The sequence below is a fragment of the Nyctereutes procyonoides genome, unplaced genomic scaffold, assembly GCF_905146905.1.
Source record: "Nyctereutes procyonoides isolate TBG_1078 unplaced genomic scaffold, NYPRO_anot_genome, whole genome shotgun sequence".
NCBI classification, from domain to species: Eukaryota; Metazoa; Chordata; class Mammalia; order Carnivora; family Canidae; genus Nyctereutes; species Nyctereutes procyonoides.
The window spans coordinates 20,503,942-20,523,087 of NW_026575160.1; the positions used below are offsets into that span (position 1 = coordinate 20,503,942).

The 19,146-nt window shown below is 37.2% G+C and overlaps 1 protein-coding gene across 3 annotated transcripts in view; it reads right to left on the minus strand.

Annotated features, from left to right (window-relative positions):
• Positions 1 to 19,146, minus strand: part of DPY19L1 (dpy-19 like C-mannosyltransferase 1) — a 97,562-nt gene that overhangs the window by 50,929 nt on the left and 27,487 nt on the right. For all 3 annotated transcript variants that reach the window (XM_055314809.1, XM_055314808.1, XM_055314807.1), the window contains exon 7: positions 2,697 to 2,754. In XM_055314809.1, coding sequence (XP_055170784.1) covers positions 2,697 to 2,754 — 58 coding nt within the window. The remainder of the gene's footprint in view (positions 1 to 2,696; positions 2,755 to 19,146) is intronic.

Genomic DNA, 19,146 nt, shown 5'->3' on the forward strand with positions numbered 1-19,146 from the left:
TTTTTTCATATACTCCTCTAAATGCTTTTAGTCAGGATGCTAAAAATCCTGCAGCATCCAGCCGTGCAGCATACATTGGATCTTATAATAAGGAAGGATTCAAAAGGCAAAGCAAAACTGTTAGTTTTCATCTTAACTCTCAATAACTCTCAATAGTGACAGGGTCAACATTTAATAAAAAAAAAAGCTCGACAAGGGAAAAATATCAATATAATTTTTATTATGAAACATATAACCTCAATATTATTAATCATTACTATGAGCAATTAATGAGTCCTTCACTGCTTCTTCACAGGTTTCAGATTTGAAGGTTTTCAACTAATGTTTTATATCATTTGATTAATCCTTTTATACTATACATCTTGTAGTTCTTTAAGGCCCTAAATTTTCCCTTGTAAAATCATCTGAGTGAAAGAATATTTTCAAAAGTACATCATATTCTATCTTAGACTCAAGCAGAGAACAAACTGAATGATGGAAATAGAACTTAAAGGCAAGTAACAATTCACAACTATTTTTTGGTATGTAAATCACTCACATGATTAAAATACCTCTCCTAAGAAAGAGGGTAGGTACCACTTAGTAAGCCACCAGCAATTGTAGTTAGCACAACACTGTGATACTCTAGCAAAATTCACTAAATGCGTGAATGGGTACTACCAGAGCAGATGCTTCTCTGATATATGCTTTAGGCAACATTTTTTAAATCCAGAAAAAAATAGAATTTGACAATCTTGCAGTCTGAAAACTAAAATAAATATTAAATTATTTAAAAAATGGTTTCAGATACTTCAATTCTCACCCTTATTTTACCCAAAATTACAATTTATTCCCTCAATTTTAAAGTCTTTACTCCAAATGGTTACTTTTCTACTCTAAAGCTAAGTTCTGACATTAAGTACAATTACCTACTTGACTATTTCAGTAAAACTTCAATTCTAATTCCAATTACATTTAGTTTACCCTTTCTTAAGTAGAAAGTAATGTCTAAGCATATTTAAACACACCAAGTAGCTGAAAGGTATAAAAAAAAAAAGTAAAAAAAAAAAGTCTATCAACCTGAAAAATGATCTGAATAGTCCAAATTTCATTGGTATAAACTGAAAAGACCTCGTAAGGAATGATGTGAGCTATATGAGGATTAAAATTATAAGAAAAACATAAAATCAGGATCAGGAATTGACAAGCTCTAACCGAGGCTGAGAGTAACACAATAGACCTTTCTGCTTAACAGACAATCATCTTTTAACTGCACCTTCGCTTCAAATTTTTCTATAATCTCTTTCCTCCAACATCTTATTGTGAACTCAATGCTCCTTTCCTCTATTGCTAAGTTGTTATTTCTGATCTCTTAGGTCATTCTCACAGGATCTGTGCCTCCACATGCTCCGTGGTCCACACTATGACATTGAGAAGCATCCACAGTCAAGAAGAGGCCAAAAAATTATTTTTTGCTCAGAAGTCGGACTAAACTATATTGTAATGATTTGTCTCAAATGCCCTAATCTATAAGGCCACTCTAGCTTTAAATTTCTGTGATTCCAAACACTAAACATGTATTAGTTCAATATCCATTAGTAACCCACTGAACAGTTAAAAAAAGTTCAACCTTGACTCTACAGTTAAGTTTTAGTATGATTATTCTTAGGGCTTTATAACACGTGCATATTCAAAAACTACAGATACTGAGTTTATAAATGCATAAAAGTATTAAGTTGCTTCACACAAAAAAGCCAACCATTCTTATCTTTCTCTCATACAAAATTTACCATGAAAGAAAACCAGGTAGACATGTATTAATATAAATTCATTTACAATTACAATTGATTTGGTGGAAAGATGTCACTGGCATCTTGAATTTTTATTAGAATTTAATCTAAACTAAGATATTAATAATAACACAAAGTAACAGTCACCTAGTAGTTATTATGTGCCACACTTTGTTCTAGCAACTTTACACTTATGAATTCATTTAAACTCCCCAATAATCCCACAGATATGTGCCATCATTACACCCATTTACAAAGAGGAAACTAAGGCAAATGAGATTAATAATTTGCTCAGGTCACAGAGCTGCTAAATGGTAAAGCCAGGATTTGAACACAGGTAGTTTAGATCCAGAGTTGATACTTTTTAGAATAGTGTTCTCCTTAAAAAACTCTTGCATATGTGCAAGTTTGGAGGTATAATATAATTAATATTCTGCAAAGGAGATTTAAAAATACAACCAAGTTTAATAATATGCATTAAAATAGAAACATACCATATAACTCCTAACAAAAAGTTATCCCCACCCAAGGAAATTAACTATATCCATGGCAGACTTATTTCCATTATAGCTGAACTTCACGATTTCAGCTATAAACATGAACTTTCACAATTTTAAATTACATAAAGAATTGATGCAGATGCACTATTACTTCAAATCACTAAGAGATTAGTATATCACATAAAAGATATAACGTTCATGAAAACTTAAAATAAATGCGTGTTAGAATTTGAATTAAAATAAGACCAAACATTTTAAAAATGCTACTTTAGGCTAAATTTAAAGAAATTAAATTTTAAAAAGAAATCTGTAGTTCTGGAAGTAAAATCTATAATTTTGAAAAGTATTTGACTACTCAGAAAAAGAAATTTGTATTTCTAAAAGTAAAATCCCCTGAAGATTTTAAAAGTATTTGTTGACTACCTACCTCTCCATGATTGAAAAAGAAGCACAGCACTGTAACCAGGCCTCCTAATCGGCTGCCGCTGGAAAAGAGGATAGAAAACATAACTCAAATAACAAAAATGCAGGTCAATCCTAATGAAACTTTGAAATAATATGATAAACTTCTAGTTCTACACAAAGTAGTAGCCACACTAGAATTCTACTATGCTTATTTATAAAAGTTTATTCCATTTATCATATCATTAGTCAAAATAAGTTTCATTTCTAAAAAGCCATCTTCCATTTTCAAAATATACAAAAAAAAAAAAACCCACACAAACTGACAGGCAATAAAAAATTGTGATTAGTCATATTACTGGGCATCATGTAACCTCATTGTTCGTTTCTTCCTTTCTTTCTTTCTTTCTTTCTTTCTTTCTTTCTTTCTTTCTTTCTTTCTTCTTTCTTTCTTTCTTCTTTCTCTCTCTCTCTCTCTCTCTCTCTCTCTCTCTCTCTTTAGTGACACATATTTATTTGTGTCCTCCAGCAGTTCTCAAACTATTTTTCTAGGGACACATGACACACACTCAGGAAAGAGAAGAGAAGTGAAGAAAAAGGCTTCGTGGTCATAAAGATAGAAAACATCACACTGACTCTTGCTCTTGGAAATTCAGAAAGCAAGCCAGCACATTAAAGATTTAATTAATTAAGCATTTCCCAAACCCCATCCCAAGCTACTTTCCTAAAGAACATGCTTGGAGAACACTGGTTTACAGGCAAAATTTTATCTTTCGTCGGTTTTAAAAACTTGTAAAAGTACACAAGTATCAAAATATTACCACCAGGCTTCTAACTCTAGCTAAGAAATCACAATCCCATAGTTTGGCAGTCCTAACAACTAAACCTTCATTTGTTTAGGTAAGAGTAATGCAGGTCCTCCCCACCCCCTCTTCCCATCCTGGCATCTGGATAGGGGAAGGAGGGCTGTTTTAGGTTTGTTCCATCATTTTTTTCATCTTTACTCTTGAGGTCTTCTACTCTCTTCAGCTCATGCTGTCTTCTCATTATTTTACCCAAATATCCTTCCTCTGTCTAACCACCCAACAAGCATATGTAGAACATAGACAAGCCAGGGAGGTAACAAGGAATCAGACACAGGTATTCTAGGTCATGCTACTTACTCCTGGGGATGTAGGAGTACGGAAACACAGAGGAGGTACAGGAGATGGCAGGGCTAATCCATGCAGCCAGCACACATTCCCTCCTCCTCCCTCCCAAGAGATGGGGAGGGCTGGCGGCCCCAGCAAAAGTGGCCAGTCAGCCTTGGCACAAGATAAGGGTTAAGACTGCATGTTCAGTGGAGTTTAGGGAGTTGCCATTTCCTTTACAGAATCTTGAGCCCCTTGCAGCTCTAGAGAAGAGATAGCAGTGCTAAAAGTTTGAGGAAAGGGGGGTTGTCTGAAATACCACTTGCATTTAAGGACAGAGGTAATGAGGGAAAACAGAAGAGCTGCAGAGCCATCTTAAGGGATCACAGGAAGTTGGAAGGCCACAAATTTACAGACTATTAGAACAACTGTGTGATTTTTCTCTACTGATTATCAGCCTGGACTAGCACAAATGTAACACAAAGGGACAAAGAAATAGCACATGGACCAGAAAGTGGCTGATGGCACTGAATCCTTAGACATGAGAAAGAATAGGTTTCTCAGGCCCTCTGAGCACCATGAGGAGCTCAGGTGGGCATCTTCGTGGGAGCTGGTGGGACCAATTAGCAGAAATAACATGGCGGCCTTCCAGAAAGAAATAAGAAAACATAACCACAAGTTATGATGAATCATAGAAATAAGAGGGACACATAAGGGGGCCAGAATGTCATACAGACCAGAGAGCTGAAGGCATGGCTCTGCCCTCAGAGGCACTGCATATCTTAGAAAAATCCGCAAACAGGCCAATGCCAGGCTTCATGGCAAGTCATAAGACATTAAAGAAGTGTGAGTTATGGGTTTAAATAAACAGTAATATTTTGAACTTACTCCAATAAGAATAATGCAAATGTCTATATATTTTAAAAGTTGGGTTTCCTCATTGCCACTTCTTCCAATCCTATTCACTTAAGATAATCAATAATAACATTTGTGTGCGTCCACCCTCCTAAATCATTCTCTGCACCAATACAAATATATATTTTAATGTGATCATGCTATTAACACCTCTATGAAATTTTTTCCTTTTCTAATTAATCGATTATAAAGATTACTCTTAATACGCATAACCTAAGGCATTCTTAATAACAGATGTCAAACGCTGCATAGTACAAATGTACTATAATTTATCCGGTCCTTTCCCTATTATTGAACATTTTTTAATTTCTTACTATGACAAAAATCACGCTAAAATAAATATCCTTGTACATGTAAATACTGCTGCTTTTAGTTCTATAGGACAGACCTAACTATGAGACTGCCAAGTCAAAAACTGTGAATTTTCCAGAAAATGCTATACCAGTCCACACACACCCATAACACAGCATCTGATGGGCCCAAACCCTTTTGTATTTTGCCCATGGGATAAGTGGAAACTTTTTTCTCACTGCTATTTTGATTTTTACCTCCTGCCTACTAATACAAGGCATCATTTTAATGGGTTCTGGGGACAATATGCATTTTCTCTTTTGTGAAGTGCCTGTTTACATTCTTGTCCATTTTTCTACTGGATCATCTGTTTCACTATTCAAAGATTAAGGGTATCCACTTTTTTACTGCCATATGTGTGATTAAGCCTTTTGATATAAGCTATGGTATATTTTGCCAAAAAGAAATTTTAAGCTTTATGCAGTTAAATGTCAACACTTTCCTTTATTTCTTCTGCATTCCCTGTCTTATCTGTGAAGATCTTTCTTACCTCAAAATGACACAGTGTTCTAAAATATCTACTAGTAACATTATATTTTACATTTAAATCTTTCATCCACAGAAATGTATATGTAAAGCCCTAATTTTGTTCTCTTTGAAACCGATAGCCAATTATGCTAATACTATTTATCAAATAAACATTCCTTTTTCCAGTGTAGTGAAATTCAGCCTTTATCATTCATTAATTTCTCACAATACGAAAATCTGTTAATTCTAGTCAGTTGATTTAATTCTGTATTTTCTATATCACAATGTTTTCATTACTATAGCATTATGGTAATCTTAACAAATGATAGGGAAAGTTCCCCACCCGTAAGTGCTCTTTTAACATTTTTTAAGGTAATTTTAACCACTGCCCCTTCCTACACACAAATAAGTGTTGGATTCCTGATCAGAATGTCATTAAAGTTGCATATAACTTTGAAAGAATTGTCATTTATATGATGGTAAGTCTGCCCATTTGATTGGATAGTAGGTATCTCTCCATTTATTCAATTCTATTCTTTATTCCCCCCTCAATTCTATTCTTTAAATAAAAATGTTATGGACAAGCAATAGAGCCACCAGATATCTAGAGCTAAAACTTCTAGAAATACAGGGATATGATAAAATCTGATCATTGTAAAATCTCATTACATGAGATGTAAAGTATTTAACACTTTGAGACTGTGGCAGGTGATAGAAGCTTAAGAAAACACACCAAGGATTTGAATGAGATAATAAGCTCAATTTTATGAATATACGTAGTACTTTGACTATACAGAGAACATACATAGTTTTTTTAAGTTACCTGACTGTAAAAACACCTCATCCTCTGATTATAATCCAAAACAACCTACACAAGAGATTGAAATACATGACCACCACCATCACTTTGGGAAATTAATGTAAAATTCTCTTTTAAAAATACCCTGAACAGATAGAGTCAAAACTAAAATTTTGTGATTAAAATTTTTATGATTAAAATTTTAATTTTTTTTTAATAGCAGAGTGAAGATAGGGATGGGGATAAAAAAGAAGACAAGGATAGAAGAATCACAAGTCCAGTTTCCGAACCAAATCTCATGATAGGGTCTGCTCAAGAAGTCTTCCACCCTCACTCAATGTCCATAAGACCCATGGGGCTCTGGGACTGAACATTTTCCCAAAGACAGAACCAATGTGACAACATTCCCTTTTCACCAAATAACCATAATATAGGTTATGGCCTAGCATCTTCCATGAACACAGACAGCTCTGCTTAACTAACCAGGGAGGCAGATGTTCTGGTACACTTTCATACCCTGCATAGCCAGGAGGGGAGAACAACATTTGCTTATCTCCAAAGAATATATGAATTACAATCATTTTGAAATGATGTGACTTCCAATAAATCTAAAATAGTGTCCCCAGCATTTACTCCGCCCCAATCCTTACAGACTATCACATAAGTCATTTTATTTTGCTAAACAGAAAAGATGTAATAATCAGAAAACTTAAGACTGATTTTCTTTTCCCCATTACAGTTGATCGTTGATATTTCAGCATTCCCTAGTGGTTAAAAAAAAAAGCTTCTTCTACAATATTACCTCTATCAGAAAATATGAAGGCTCCTATTGTGCAAATTTTAAAATAGTCTAAGTTCGCACATTAACTCATACATCTCCTTTACCTTTTGAGTCTTGATTTCCTCAGGTATAAAATGAAGGAGTAAGAATGTAAAAGATCTTAGAAATACTTTTCAGTTCTGACATTTAATAATTTACAATTCTCTTCTTTCTCACATCTTTAAGTACATGGATTCAAATCAATCATCATATTTGGGTCAGCTTAGTTAATCACTGACACTTGTACCTCTATTTACCAAAAAATAATAAAACATACTAAATTCAACATTCAAGGAGAAAAAATAATCACAGTTAATTCAAATGTTATTAAATAACTCTTGGAGTGAGTTAAATGAAATAACTTTTGTTGTATGAATGCTTATGAAAGAGAAAATGAGAGAATAATGTGGAAATAACTGAATTAAGAGAATTCCGATCTCAAGTTTGAGATGTAAAGTATAAGCACCTTGCTAGACAGATGAAAAAATGCCCAGCAGACCTGCTGAGAGCTGAGCATTTTTCCCTAAACTTACACGTGGATCCTCTGGCATCTCTGAAGCATTAAAGAAAGGCACAGAGAGTAAAGGTGAGGAACAAGAATGACAATCAGGAAGGCTAAGAAAGGTCTCAGCTTAGTTTTTCCAGTCTATTACAGGCAACTAATTAATGCCTTTAACTCTTTGCTGGGGCCAAGAAATAGAATTATTTACTAGAACTTCCTAGTTCATCATGGTAGGTCACATAGTGCCTAATACTGGACCTGAGCCTTGCTATGGCACAGAATCTAAAGGTATCGGAGTAGTAAATGAAAGTGTAAAAACTATCCAATCAAAAGTTGTCAGGCATTCCTTTGGCAGGGGAACTTTAAGTCAAACACACCACATCTCACATCACTACTATCCTTGATCACTGACACAGGATCCTGCTCATTATCAGCGCCATGTGTTCAGTGGAGCCTCTACTGTGACCCAACCACCAAAATACTTGAGTCGCCATCCAGACCTTTAACTGTGCCCTCCAGAACTTCCATTCCATGCCTCTACCCAGATGCTTCCCTCTCCTCCTTCCTTGAAACCTCACCATCCTCTGAGAAGAAGTTTCCCTTCCTCATGCCACCATTCCCTTGTATGGCTCAAGGCCCAGAGGTAAGGCCAGCAGCCTCCTCTATTGCTACTTTCAGACACTGTGCAGGACCCTTTGTGAGAGCCTGCTCCTCCAAGCTCATTTCTTACTTGCCTCCTCACAGAAGTTCTCTCCCAACACTCCAGCTCATTCCCCATACAGCTGTTCTCCTTCATCAAGGGCATGCTTAGAGTCTTAACTCACAGAGGCTGCATCCAGGGTTCCCTATTCCTCTTTTCCAATCCCTCTATTGCACTGAGGTGGCTTTTTGAGAACTTTTTAATGATCCTTTTTATGAACTTCTCCAGATTTAATGTCTGCTGCTCTGTATCACTGTGGCTACTCTGATCTGTCTTTGATCTCTTCCTTCCCTTGAATATTTACCTTTCTCTGTCTCCAAAGCATCTCAGCTCTTGTCAGAAGAACCTGCCCATTGTTTTGCAGACATAGCTAGTCATCTGAAAATGCCTTTTGTTCCACAAGAGGAACCAACCAGTAACTGAGCATAATGTATTAATCTTTATTTATCTACTCTTATTTTCTTTGTTATTGAAGGTTCATGTTTCTTTGATACCAGAAAGGATTTTTAACTACTTTATTTCTAGATGTGTTCCAGATGCCCCGAAGGCCTGGTAGATTAGTCTATATGCCAATCTTCCCTTTAATTTTGCTCATTAACATTCTCCTTTCTATCCTGAATAGTGATAGTGAATAGTCATAGTTAATGTAACCAGTTTTTCTATTTTCTTCTCATGATCCAACCCAACTTATGTATGAAATGACTCAGTGTGGCAGAACAGAGTAGTTTTCCTTATCAATTCTTTGTATCAATGTACATCTCCCCCTTCCCCAATCTGTTTTAAGGCAAAGGTGAACTTCTTATTCTTTATGCCAATTTTGTTTTGCTTCCATTGTTTTGAGATTTTTCTGTTGTTCATGCTTCATTAAGACAAAAACAAGCATTATTATTTATGCAGACTGGATCTTTGGCTAACAATGTCTTAAATAAGCTATGAATTACACCAGTTCAAACTTTTCAGTTCCATGTTATTGTTGCAGGGTTTTTTTTTTTTTCCTTGTTTTTTTGTTTTTGGAACGTTCTATTAACTTGGCCTGCTAGCACATCTTTAATCATTTGGTCTAACAGTTGTATATGAATATTTAAAAGATAAGTATTTCTCTTCAGTATGCATAAACTGATGGAAGTTATTGGTTGAAAATATTGGCATCTTTTCTCTATCCTTTTTAAGGTCATTATCTCAGCAAATGACACTAAACCACACTGTTTGCTGCCCAAATCTGACCCCTAGGAAAGATCTATAACTTTCCTGCTACATCTGTTTCCTTAGAGTTACACCTTGAAGTGCTAGATATATATTTCTTCAGTAAAAAATAAACTTAAGACTGGAATCTGGAGGGGAAAAAAGATTAGAATCTGCAGAGGAAAAACTTCAGACAAGTCCACTAAAAAAATATTTCTGAAATTGGTAAAATGCTAATGAAGCTTATATGATAGATAATATTTTATTTTTGTGCCTTTCACTAATAGCAATCAAAAGCTACGGGTTTTTTCCCAATAATTTATTTATTCATTTCATTCAATTAAAAACTATTTTCTGAAAGGAAGCATTATTTTATTGCAATCTCACATAGGAGCCATTGCCTCTTAACTTGGGTATTCTCCCTTCTACTCAATCACTTCTTAAAAATTCTATAATCTTGCATTCCAGTTAGCTTATGAAACACTTCACCTCCCTATTACAACCCTGAAAAACCTTTGTTACATTAAATTTTCTTTTACATCTAAAGGCACACCAAAGAACTGGCAGTCACTCTAAGTTCTTCCCACATCATTTATTCAAATTATATAAAAACTCAATGCTAACAGGTTCCACCCACGATTTGGAGCTTCCATACAGCTTTTCTGTCCTCCAATTTCAATCATGACAGCCTAGGATAACCAAACAGCTAAGGAAAACTTTTGACATGGCAGGTGAAGACCAAAAGATTAAAAAAAGCAAACTAGATATCAAATTATTTAGGGAAGAAAAAAATCATTAGTATTCTCAGAAAGATACTGAATCCCCAAAACAGAAATAAAATACTATTTTTGAAGGACAAACGAACATTCTCAAAAATTAAAAGCAAGGTAACAAATGAAAAACTGAATAGAAAAATTGGAAAAATAAAGTCGACAAAATTTCCTAGAATGTAGAACAGCAATGATATTAAAAATGGAAAAAATATATGAAAATTAGAGGATCAGGAAATGCAATATCCAAATAACAAAAGTTCGGAAAGACAAAACAGAAGGAATGAAGTAAGTGAAGAAATAATCCAAGAAAATATCCCTGAAATTAAGGGCATAAGGTACAAGACTGAACCCATCACACATCCAAGATAATAAAGGGGAATAGATCTACGTGAGACATACTGTGAAATTTCAGAACCATGGAGACAGAGAAGATTCTACATCTTTCAGAAAGAAAGGAAAGAAAAGGTCACATACAAAAATTTAGGAATCCAAATAATTTAGGAATGCCTGAACAGTATCACATGAATGAACAACAGTGTGACACCTTCAAAATTCTGAAGGAAAACAGTTTCCAATCTGGAGCTCAATATTCAGCAAAACTGGGCAGCCCCAGTGGCGCAGCGGTTTAGCGCCGCCTGCAGCCCGGGGTATGATCCTGGAGACCTGGGATCGAGTCCCATGTCGGGCTCCCTGCATGGAGCCTGCTTCTCTCTCTGCCTGTGTCTCTGCCTCTCTCTCTCTCTCTCTCTGGGTCTCTCATGAATGAATAAATAAAATCTTAAAAAAATATTCAGCAAAACTATCAATCAAATATGAGGACAAAAGAAAGATATTTTCAAATAACAAGGCTTCAAAAATTTACCTCCCATCCACTTACTCTCAAAAACTCCTAGAAGAAATACCAGAATGAAAAAATAAACCAAGACGGAGGAATACACAGGATATGGCACAAGAGATCCCATTATAGGAGAGCAATGAAGGAACTCTGGACAGTGAAGGAAAATGCCAAGGTGACAGATGTCTACCAAACAATAGAAAGCAGTCAGTCCAGAACCGAGTACTGACTAATGCCCAGATCCTCATGTTTTATTTAACCCAAGAATAATGCCCCAGTGAGCTTGGACTAGATGGTTGTCTATATTTTGTCTTGGCTTCTACATGCCTTACTCTTGGCATCAGCTAAAGACACTCATTTCACCTACAGGAATTTTTCTGCTTTGGTATGCTCTTGAGAGCCAGGGTAAGTAGTAGTGAATTTGGAAACAGGGGACATCTCTTCCCCTCCCTGGTGGTGGACCAGGCCAACACTACATTTCTTTCAGATCCCTGGGCCAAATGAGTCCTACATTCATCCCAGGACTAGCTCATGACCTTGCCTTCTGATGCCCTAGGGAGTCGGGCTCCTAATTAAAAATGCATACATGATTTCCGAAACCCAACTATAGACAGTTACAATGTTTTACCTGACACGCCTCACTGAGACAGCCACCCTGCCCACACACTTGTGGTCCATGGCCAGGACAATGCAGCCTCTGGGGACTCAGGATACCCTGGCCAGTCATGCCTTTCAACATCTCTGCATTCCTAACCCTAGCACCTTCATTCCTAGGTCTCTTTATTGGCGACTTTGGGCAGAGGTCCTCTTCATATGCCTCTGCCAATAGCTCCTTAGGGAGGGGTAAGAGAGGGCAACTCTGAAGACACTTTTCCCCAGTCTGACTCCATAGCCAGTACTTTTCCATCCCTGGCCATCTTCCTCTTACCCTTCCCCTTCCTACCTCAGGGTCCATAAAACTGCTAGAGCCTTTTGTTGAGAGCTTCCTCAACAGAGATGACCCTCGTGTCTACACTGATCCCTTGATTCTCAACCAGAGGAAATTGGACCTGGGGGGGGGTCTGTGTTTTCCCATTTTAGAATCTTGTTACACCATCACAGTAAGTGATGAAAGGCTTAACTCTTTCACTTTTGTCCTGTTGCTTTAACAGACTACACCAATACCTGGCAGTTCAGCTCCCTCTCCTCGCTCAGCTGAGCTCCTAACAGTCCCTGAAAGTTTCCCTAGGGAACCCTCCTCCCTGCAGAATAGAGACTTACACACACCAAGTCTTAAGCAAGTGGCCTCCAGAAACCATTAGTCTGTAGCTGAAACATGTCAGGGTATCCTATGAAAAAAATAACTGCAATCATGAATTAACAATATGGCATTTAGAAAATAATTAACAACATGTGTTTTATTTCTAAAAACACCAAAATACAGAGAATTCCAGAAAAAGAGGTACAGCATGAATACGTTGTATTTGCAAAAACATCTGACTTCATCTCAAGTCAAAGCTTGGCAGCCCGGTCCCATTTCACCATTTGGCTGTGTTTTCTATTTTCTCTTCCACTTCCATTTTTTGTGAAATGGATTGGCTTATCTGACTTCAGAAAACTTATAGCTGTACTATTTTAAAAGAAATATACTTCTGGAGTAAAAATGTCATACTCAATCTGCCTGTAAATTTATATAATACAAATTATAAAAAGATTCTAACCACAATTATAGATATCCTCCTCTTTATTCTTAACCCACATGTTAAGAAGTCTGCAGCTTCATCCCACTTTATAAAGTTAGAAGGGTGACAAAACTAACCACCAAGGAAGAAAACAATAAGAACTACCTAGCAGTTTGAGACCTCCTAAAATACTCACGTCAAGAACATTTTAAAATATGATAAAAAAAAAAAACTGATAGAGGACAAGTGACAGAAGACTTTATTCCACACAATATAAGCCAGGATCACCACTGGAATCTAATTCACACACCCGCCCTCAAGGCACAATGCAATAGTCAAGACTCCCTGGAACACCACGGGCTCTAAATGTAGGAGAACTAGATGCTCATTTGGGACTGGGAAGAAATGAGTTTAGGATGTGTTTGAGTAGAGCTAAACTGATTATTCAGGGTTAAAAAAAAACACCCACAAACAGAGCAAAGGGAGAGCTACAGAAATGAAAATATGTGCCACTACTGTGGTGTCTATATCCAAGCACAGCCACATAAGGCAGACCACCCCAGGTGGGCCAAGAGCCAAGTGACATCCGAAGGGGCCAGCCAGGGCACAAAGCAGTCAAGTGGGTGAAGCTGAAATAGGCTGTAGCCCTCAGAACCAGGAAGAGAAACCAAAAACAGCTGCTTAGAAAGATTCAAATGCTTTTTTTGTTTTTTTGAGATAGAGCAAGCACACATGAGCAAGCGAGCAGGAGGGGAGGGGCAGAGGGGGAGAGAGAATCTTAAACAGGCTCCATACCTAGCCAGTGTAAAGCCAGATGCAGGGCTCAATCTCATGACTCTGAGACCATGGCCTGAGCTGAAATTAAGAGTCAGCTGTTTCACCGACTAAGCCATCCAGGTGCCCCAAGATTCAAATACTTTTAAGGTAAAGCCACTCCCTCTTACTACCCTAAGGAGTGGTCTAGATTATTTTTTTACACTGAAACTACAAGAAATGAGACTTTACACTACAACTCAGCACACGCATGTGTATACATACATACATAATAAACAACAAACAGAAGTTTCTCTAAATAACACCTATCTGAAAAGAGCTGTGTACTCTGCTATTTACATGTATAATGTTTCCTTTTTCATGTAAAAAAAATTGCTGGGCCAAACCCACTAAATTGATTCTAAAATTGTCCTGTAGTTCGACAGCACGGCGAAGTGGTCCCCGGCTAACTTGGGCAACAGGTGAAAAGTCAACGGTCTCATGAGATCAGAGTTCAGCTTGAATGCCATCCCTCTATTGACCAAAGTTCTGATTTCCCGCCCTGGCTTTGGAACAGTCCCAAACCACCCAAGGTCATTCATCAACCAGCCCAAGCCATTTCTTCCATCTTCATCTTCTACAACCCTGTCAATAATCTGCATCCTAGCAAAACTGATCCACTTTCCTCCTGGGATGTGGAATCCCTGCCTCTCCCTGGGATTCTTTTCTCCTCCATCTATTCAAAATGCTCTGATCCTCCAAGGCACAGTTGAAGCAACCCCCAACACAGAACAAATTTCTCTTGCCTCCAGCATTATAAGCACTTTATCCTTGCTCTCTGACTCCCATTTACACACACCCAGCACCACCTCAATCTCCCACCTCACCCTACCACATGCTTCTAAAACCCAAGCATGCAGGGATCCCTGGGTGGCGCAGCGGTTTAGCGCCTGCCTTTGGCCCAGGGCGCGATCCTGGAGACCCGGGATCGAATCCCACGTCGGGCTCCCGGTGCATAGAGCCTGCTTCTCCCTCTGCCTATGTCTCTGCCTCTCTCTCTCTCTCACTGTGTGCCTATCATAAATAAAATAAAATAAAATAATTAAAAAAAAATAAAAAAAAAAAATAAAACCCAAGCATGCCATCTCAAAAAGAAGCCACTTGGTCTATACTTCTTATTGACTGGACAAATGCACATCATCTCCTACAAAGGGAGAAAACTGCTGGCTGGGGACTTAAGACTGAGAAATCTTGGATCAGGGCCCAAACCACTAAGAACCTCTCAAAAAAAACCAGAGCAGAAAATTTTGTACCTCTGCAGAAAATTTTGTACCTTTGCCCTTTGAAACAATGGTTATAACAAGCATTATAAGAAAATGATACTGACTGTCTAGAAATTCTTCTTTCAATTTCAATTCTTTCAATTCTTTGCTCAAAAAGTAGCATAACTCTAGATAAGCAATTTAGCAACATTACCATGTTCCATGTTTTAACTTCTCTTACTCAAAATCAAATCTCCCAAGTGTAATGAAGCTATCCATTAGTACTTAACAAAATGATAGATCCCCCTGAAGGTAGAGACCTCTGGCTCATCATAATATTTAATACTTGGCCTTGCTTTCTTTCAAGTCAGCTTCCTCTTCTGATTTCCATATACTTTTGGTTAAGTAATCTTTGTGTCTTATTTCAAAAACAAAACTTTCCACCTCATCTTTAAATGATGCATTTTAATTTCAGTCTCCCCCAGCAACATAATTAAAAGAACTTTCTTATAGCTAAATCAGAAATATTAGCATCAAAGTGTCTTAAATCTATATGCAAATATACTCTAAATTGATCTTCTAATAACTTCCTCATTTGACAAATATTTATCAAGTAACCATTATCTGCTCAAACATTGAGCTAGGAATGCAGTAGATCTTTGAGGTACTAAACTGAAAATGCCATACTTCCAAAGCAAAGATAATGACATAACAGCAGATTCAAACTCATTAACCCAAACTGAAAATCACATACTTACGCTCACACTACTATACTACAAAAGATCAGTAAGCAATAAGAAAGAAAATTCTAAAGACACTCTCAAGGTAAAATAGTTCAAACAAGTATACAGTGTAATAAATTGTCAAAAAAAAAAAAAAAAGAAAAAAATGGAGAGGCGGGGCAAGATGGCGGAAGAGTAGGATCCCCAAGTCACCTGTCCCCACCAAACTTCCTAGATAACTTTCAAATCATCCTGAAAACCTACGAATTTGGCTTGAGATTTAAAGAGAGAACATCTGGAATGCTACAGTGAGAAGAGTTCATGCTTCTATCAAGCAAAATGACTAGAAGGAAAAACTCACCTCAAAAGAATCAGAAACAGTCCTCTCGCCCACAGAGTTACAAAATTTGGATTACAATCCAATGTCAGAAAGCCAACTCAGAAGCACAATTATAAAGCTACCGGTGGCTCTAGAAAAAATCATAAAGGACTCAAGAGACTTCATGACTGCAGAATTTAGATCCAATCAGGCAGATATTAAAAATCAATTAAATGAGATGCAATCCAAACTAGAAGTCTAACGACGAGGGTAAGTCTAACAACGAGGGTTAACGAGGTAGAAGAACGAGTGACAGAAAACAAGTTGATGGCAAGGAGGGAAACTGAGGAAAAAAGAGACAAACAATTAAAAGATCATGAGGATAGATTAAGGGAAATAAGTGACAGCCTGAGGAAGAAAAATCTACGTTTAATCAGGGTTCCCGAGGGTGCCGAAAGGGACAGAGGTTCAGAATATGTATTTGAACAAATCATAGCTGAAAACTTTCCTAAACTTGGAAGGGAAATAGGCATTCAGATCCAGAAAATAGAGAGATCCCCCCCCTAAAAACAATAAAAACCATTCAACAACTCAACATTTAATAGTGAAGCTTGCAAATTCCAAAGATAAAGAGAAGATCCTTAAAGCAGCAAGAGACAAGAGATCCCTAACCTTTATGGGGAGAAATATCAGATTAACAGCAGACCTCTCCACAGAGACCTGGCAGGCCAGAAAGGGCTGGCAGGATATATTCAGGGTCCTAAGCGAGAAGAACATGCAGCCAAGAATACTTTATCAAGCAAGGTTCTCATTCAGAAAAGGAGAGATAAAGAGCTTCCAAGACAGGCAGCAACTGAAAGAATATGTGACCACCAAACCAGCTCTGCAAGAAATTTTAAGGGGGACTCTTAAAATTCCTCTTTAAGAGGAAGTCCAATGGAACAATCCACAAAAACAGGGACTGAATAGGTATCATGATGACACTAAACTCATATCTTTCAATTGTAACTCTGAATGTGAATAGGCTTAATGACCCCATCAAAAGATGCAGGGTTTCAGACTGGATAAAAAAGCAGGACCCATCAATTTTCTGTCTACAAGAGACTCATTTTAGACCTAAGGACACCTCCAGCCTGAAAATAAAAGGTTGGAGAACCATTTACCATTCAAATGGTCTTCAAAAGAAAGCAGGGGTAGCCATCCTTATATCAGATAAACTAAAATTTATCCCGAAGACTGTACTGAGAGATGAAGAGGGACACTATATCATACTTAAAGGATCTATCCAACAAGAGGACTTAACAATCCTCAATATATATGCCCCGATGTGGGAGCTGCCAAATATATCAATCAATTAATAACCAAAGTTAAGACATACTTAGATAATAATACACTTATACTTGGTGACTTCAATGTAGTGCTTTCTACACTCGATAGGTCTTCTAAGCAGAACATCTCCAAAGAAACAAGAGCTTTAAATGATACACCAGACCAGATGGATTTCACAGATATCTACAGAACTTTACATCCAAACACAACTGAATACACATTCTTCTCAAGTGCACATGGAACTTTCTACAGAATAGACCACATACTGGGTCACAAATCAGGTCTGAACCGATACCAAAAGATTGGGACTGTCCTCTGTGTATTCAGACCATAATGTCTTGAAATTAGAACTAAATCACAACAAGAAGTTTGGAAGGACTTCAAACACGTGGAGGTTAAGGACCATCCTGCTAAAAGATGAAAGGATCAACCAGGAAATTAAGGAAGAATTAAAAAGATTCATGGAAACTAATGAGAATGAAGATACAACGATTCAAAATCTTTGGGATACAGTAAAAGCAGTCCTGAGGGGGAAATACATCGCAATACAAGCATCCATCCAAAAACTGGAAAGAACTCAAATACAAAAGCTAACCTTACACCTAAAGAAGCTGGAGAAAAAACAGCAAATAGATCCTACATCCAGCAGAAGAAGAGAGTTAATAAAGATTTGAGCAGAACTCAATGAAATAGAGACCAGAACTGTGGAACAGATCAACAAAACCAGGAGTTGGTTCTTTGAAAGAATTAATAAGATAGATAAACCATTAGCCAGCCTTATTAAAAAGAAGAGAGAAGACTCAAATTAATAAAATCATGAAAAAAAATCATGAATGAGAAAGGAGAGATCACTACCAACACCAAGGAAATACAAATGATTTTAAAAACATATTATGAACAGCTATACGCCAATAAATTAGGCAATCTAGAAGAAATGGACGCATTCCTGGAAAACCACAAACTACCAAAACTGGAACAGGAATAAACAGAAAACCTGAACAGGCCAATAACTAGGGAGGAAATTGAAGCAGTCATCAAAAACCTCCCAAGACACAAAATTACAGGGCCAGATGGCTTCCCAGGGGAATTCTATCAAACGTTTAAAGAAGAAACCATACCTATTCTACTAAAGCTGTTCGGAAAGATAGAAAGAGATGGAATACTTCCAAACTCATTCTATGAGGCCAGAATCACCTTAATTCTAAAACCAGACAAAGACCCCGCCAAAAAGAATTATAGACCAATATCCCTGATGAACATGGATGCAAAAATTCTCAACAAGATACTAGCCAATAGGATACAATAATACATTAAGAAGATTATTGACCATGACCAAGTAGGATTTATCCCCGGGATGCAAGGCTGGTTCAACACTCATAAAACAATCAATGTGATTCATAATATCAGCAAGAGAAAAAAACAAGAACCATATGATCCTCTTGATAGATGCAGAGAAAGCATTTGACAAAATACAGCATCCATTCCTGATCAAAACTCTTCAGAGTGTAGGGATAGAGGGAATATTCCTCAACATCTTAAAAGCCATCTACGAAAAGCCCACAGCAAATATCATTCTCAATGGGGAAGTACTGGGAGCCTTTCCCCTAAGATCAGGAACAAGACAGGGATGTCCACTCTCACCACTGCTATTCAACATAGTACTGGAAGTCCTAGCCTCAGCAATCAGACAACAAAAATAAACAAAAGCCATTCAAATTAACAAAAAAGAAGTCAAACTCTCCCTCTTCGCAGATGACATGATATTCTACGTAGAAAACCCAAAAGACTCCACCCCAAGATTGCTAGAACTCATACAGCAATTTGGCAGTGTGGCAGGATACAAAATCAATGCCCAGAAGTCAGTGGCATTTCTATACACTAACAATGAGACTGAAGAAAGAGAAATTAAGGAGTCAATCCCATTTACAATTGCACCCAAAAGCATAAGATACCT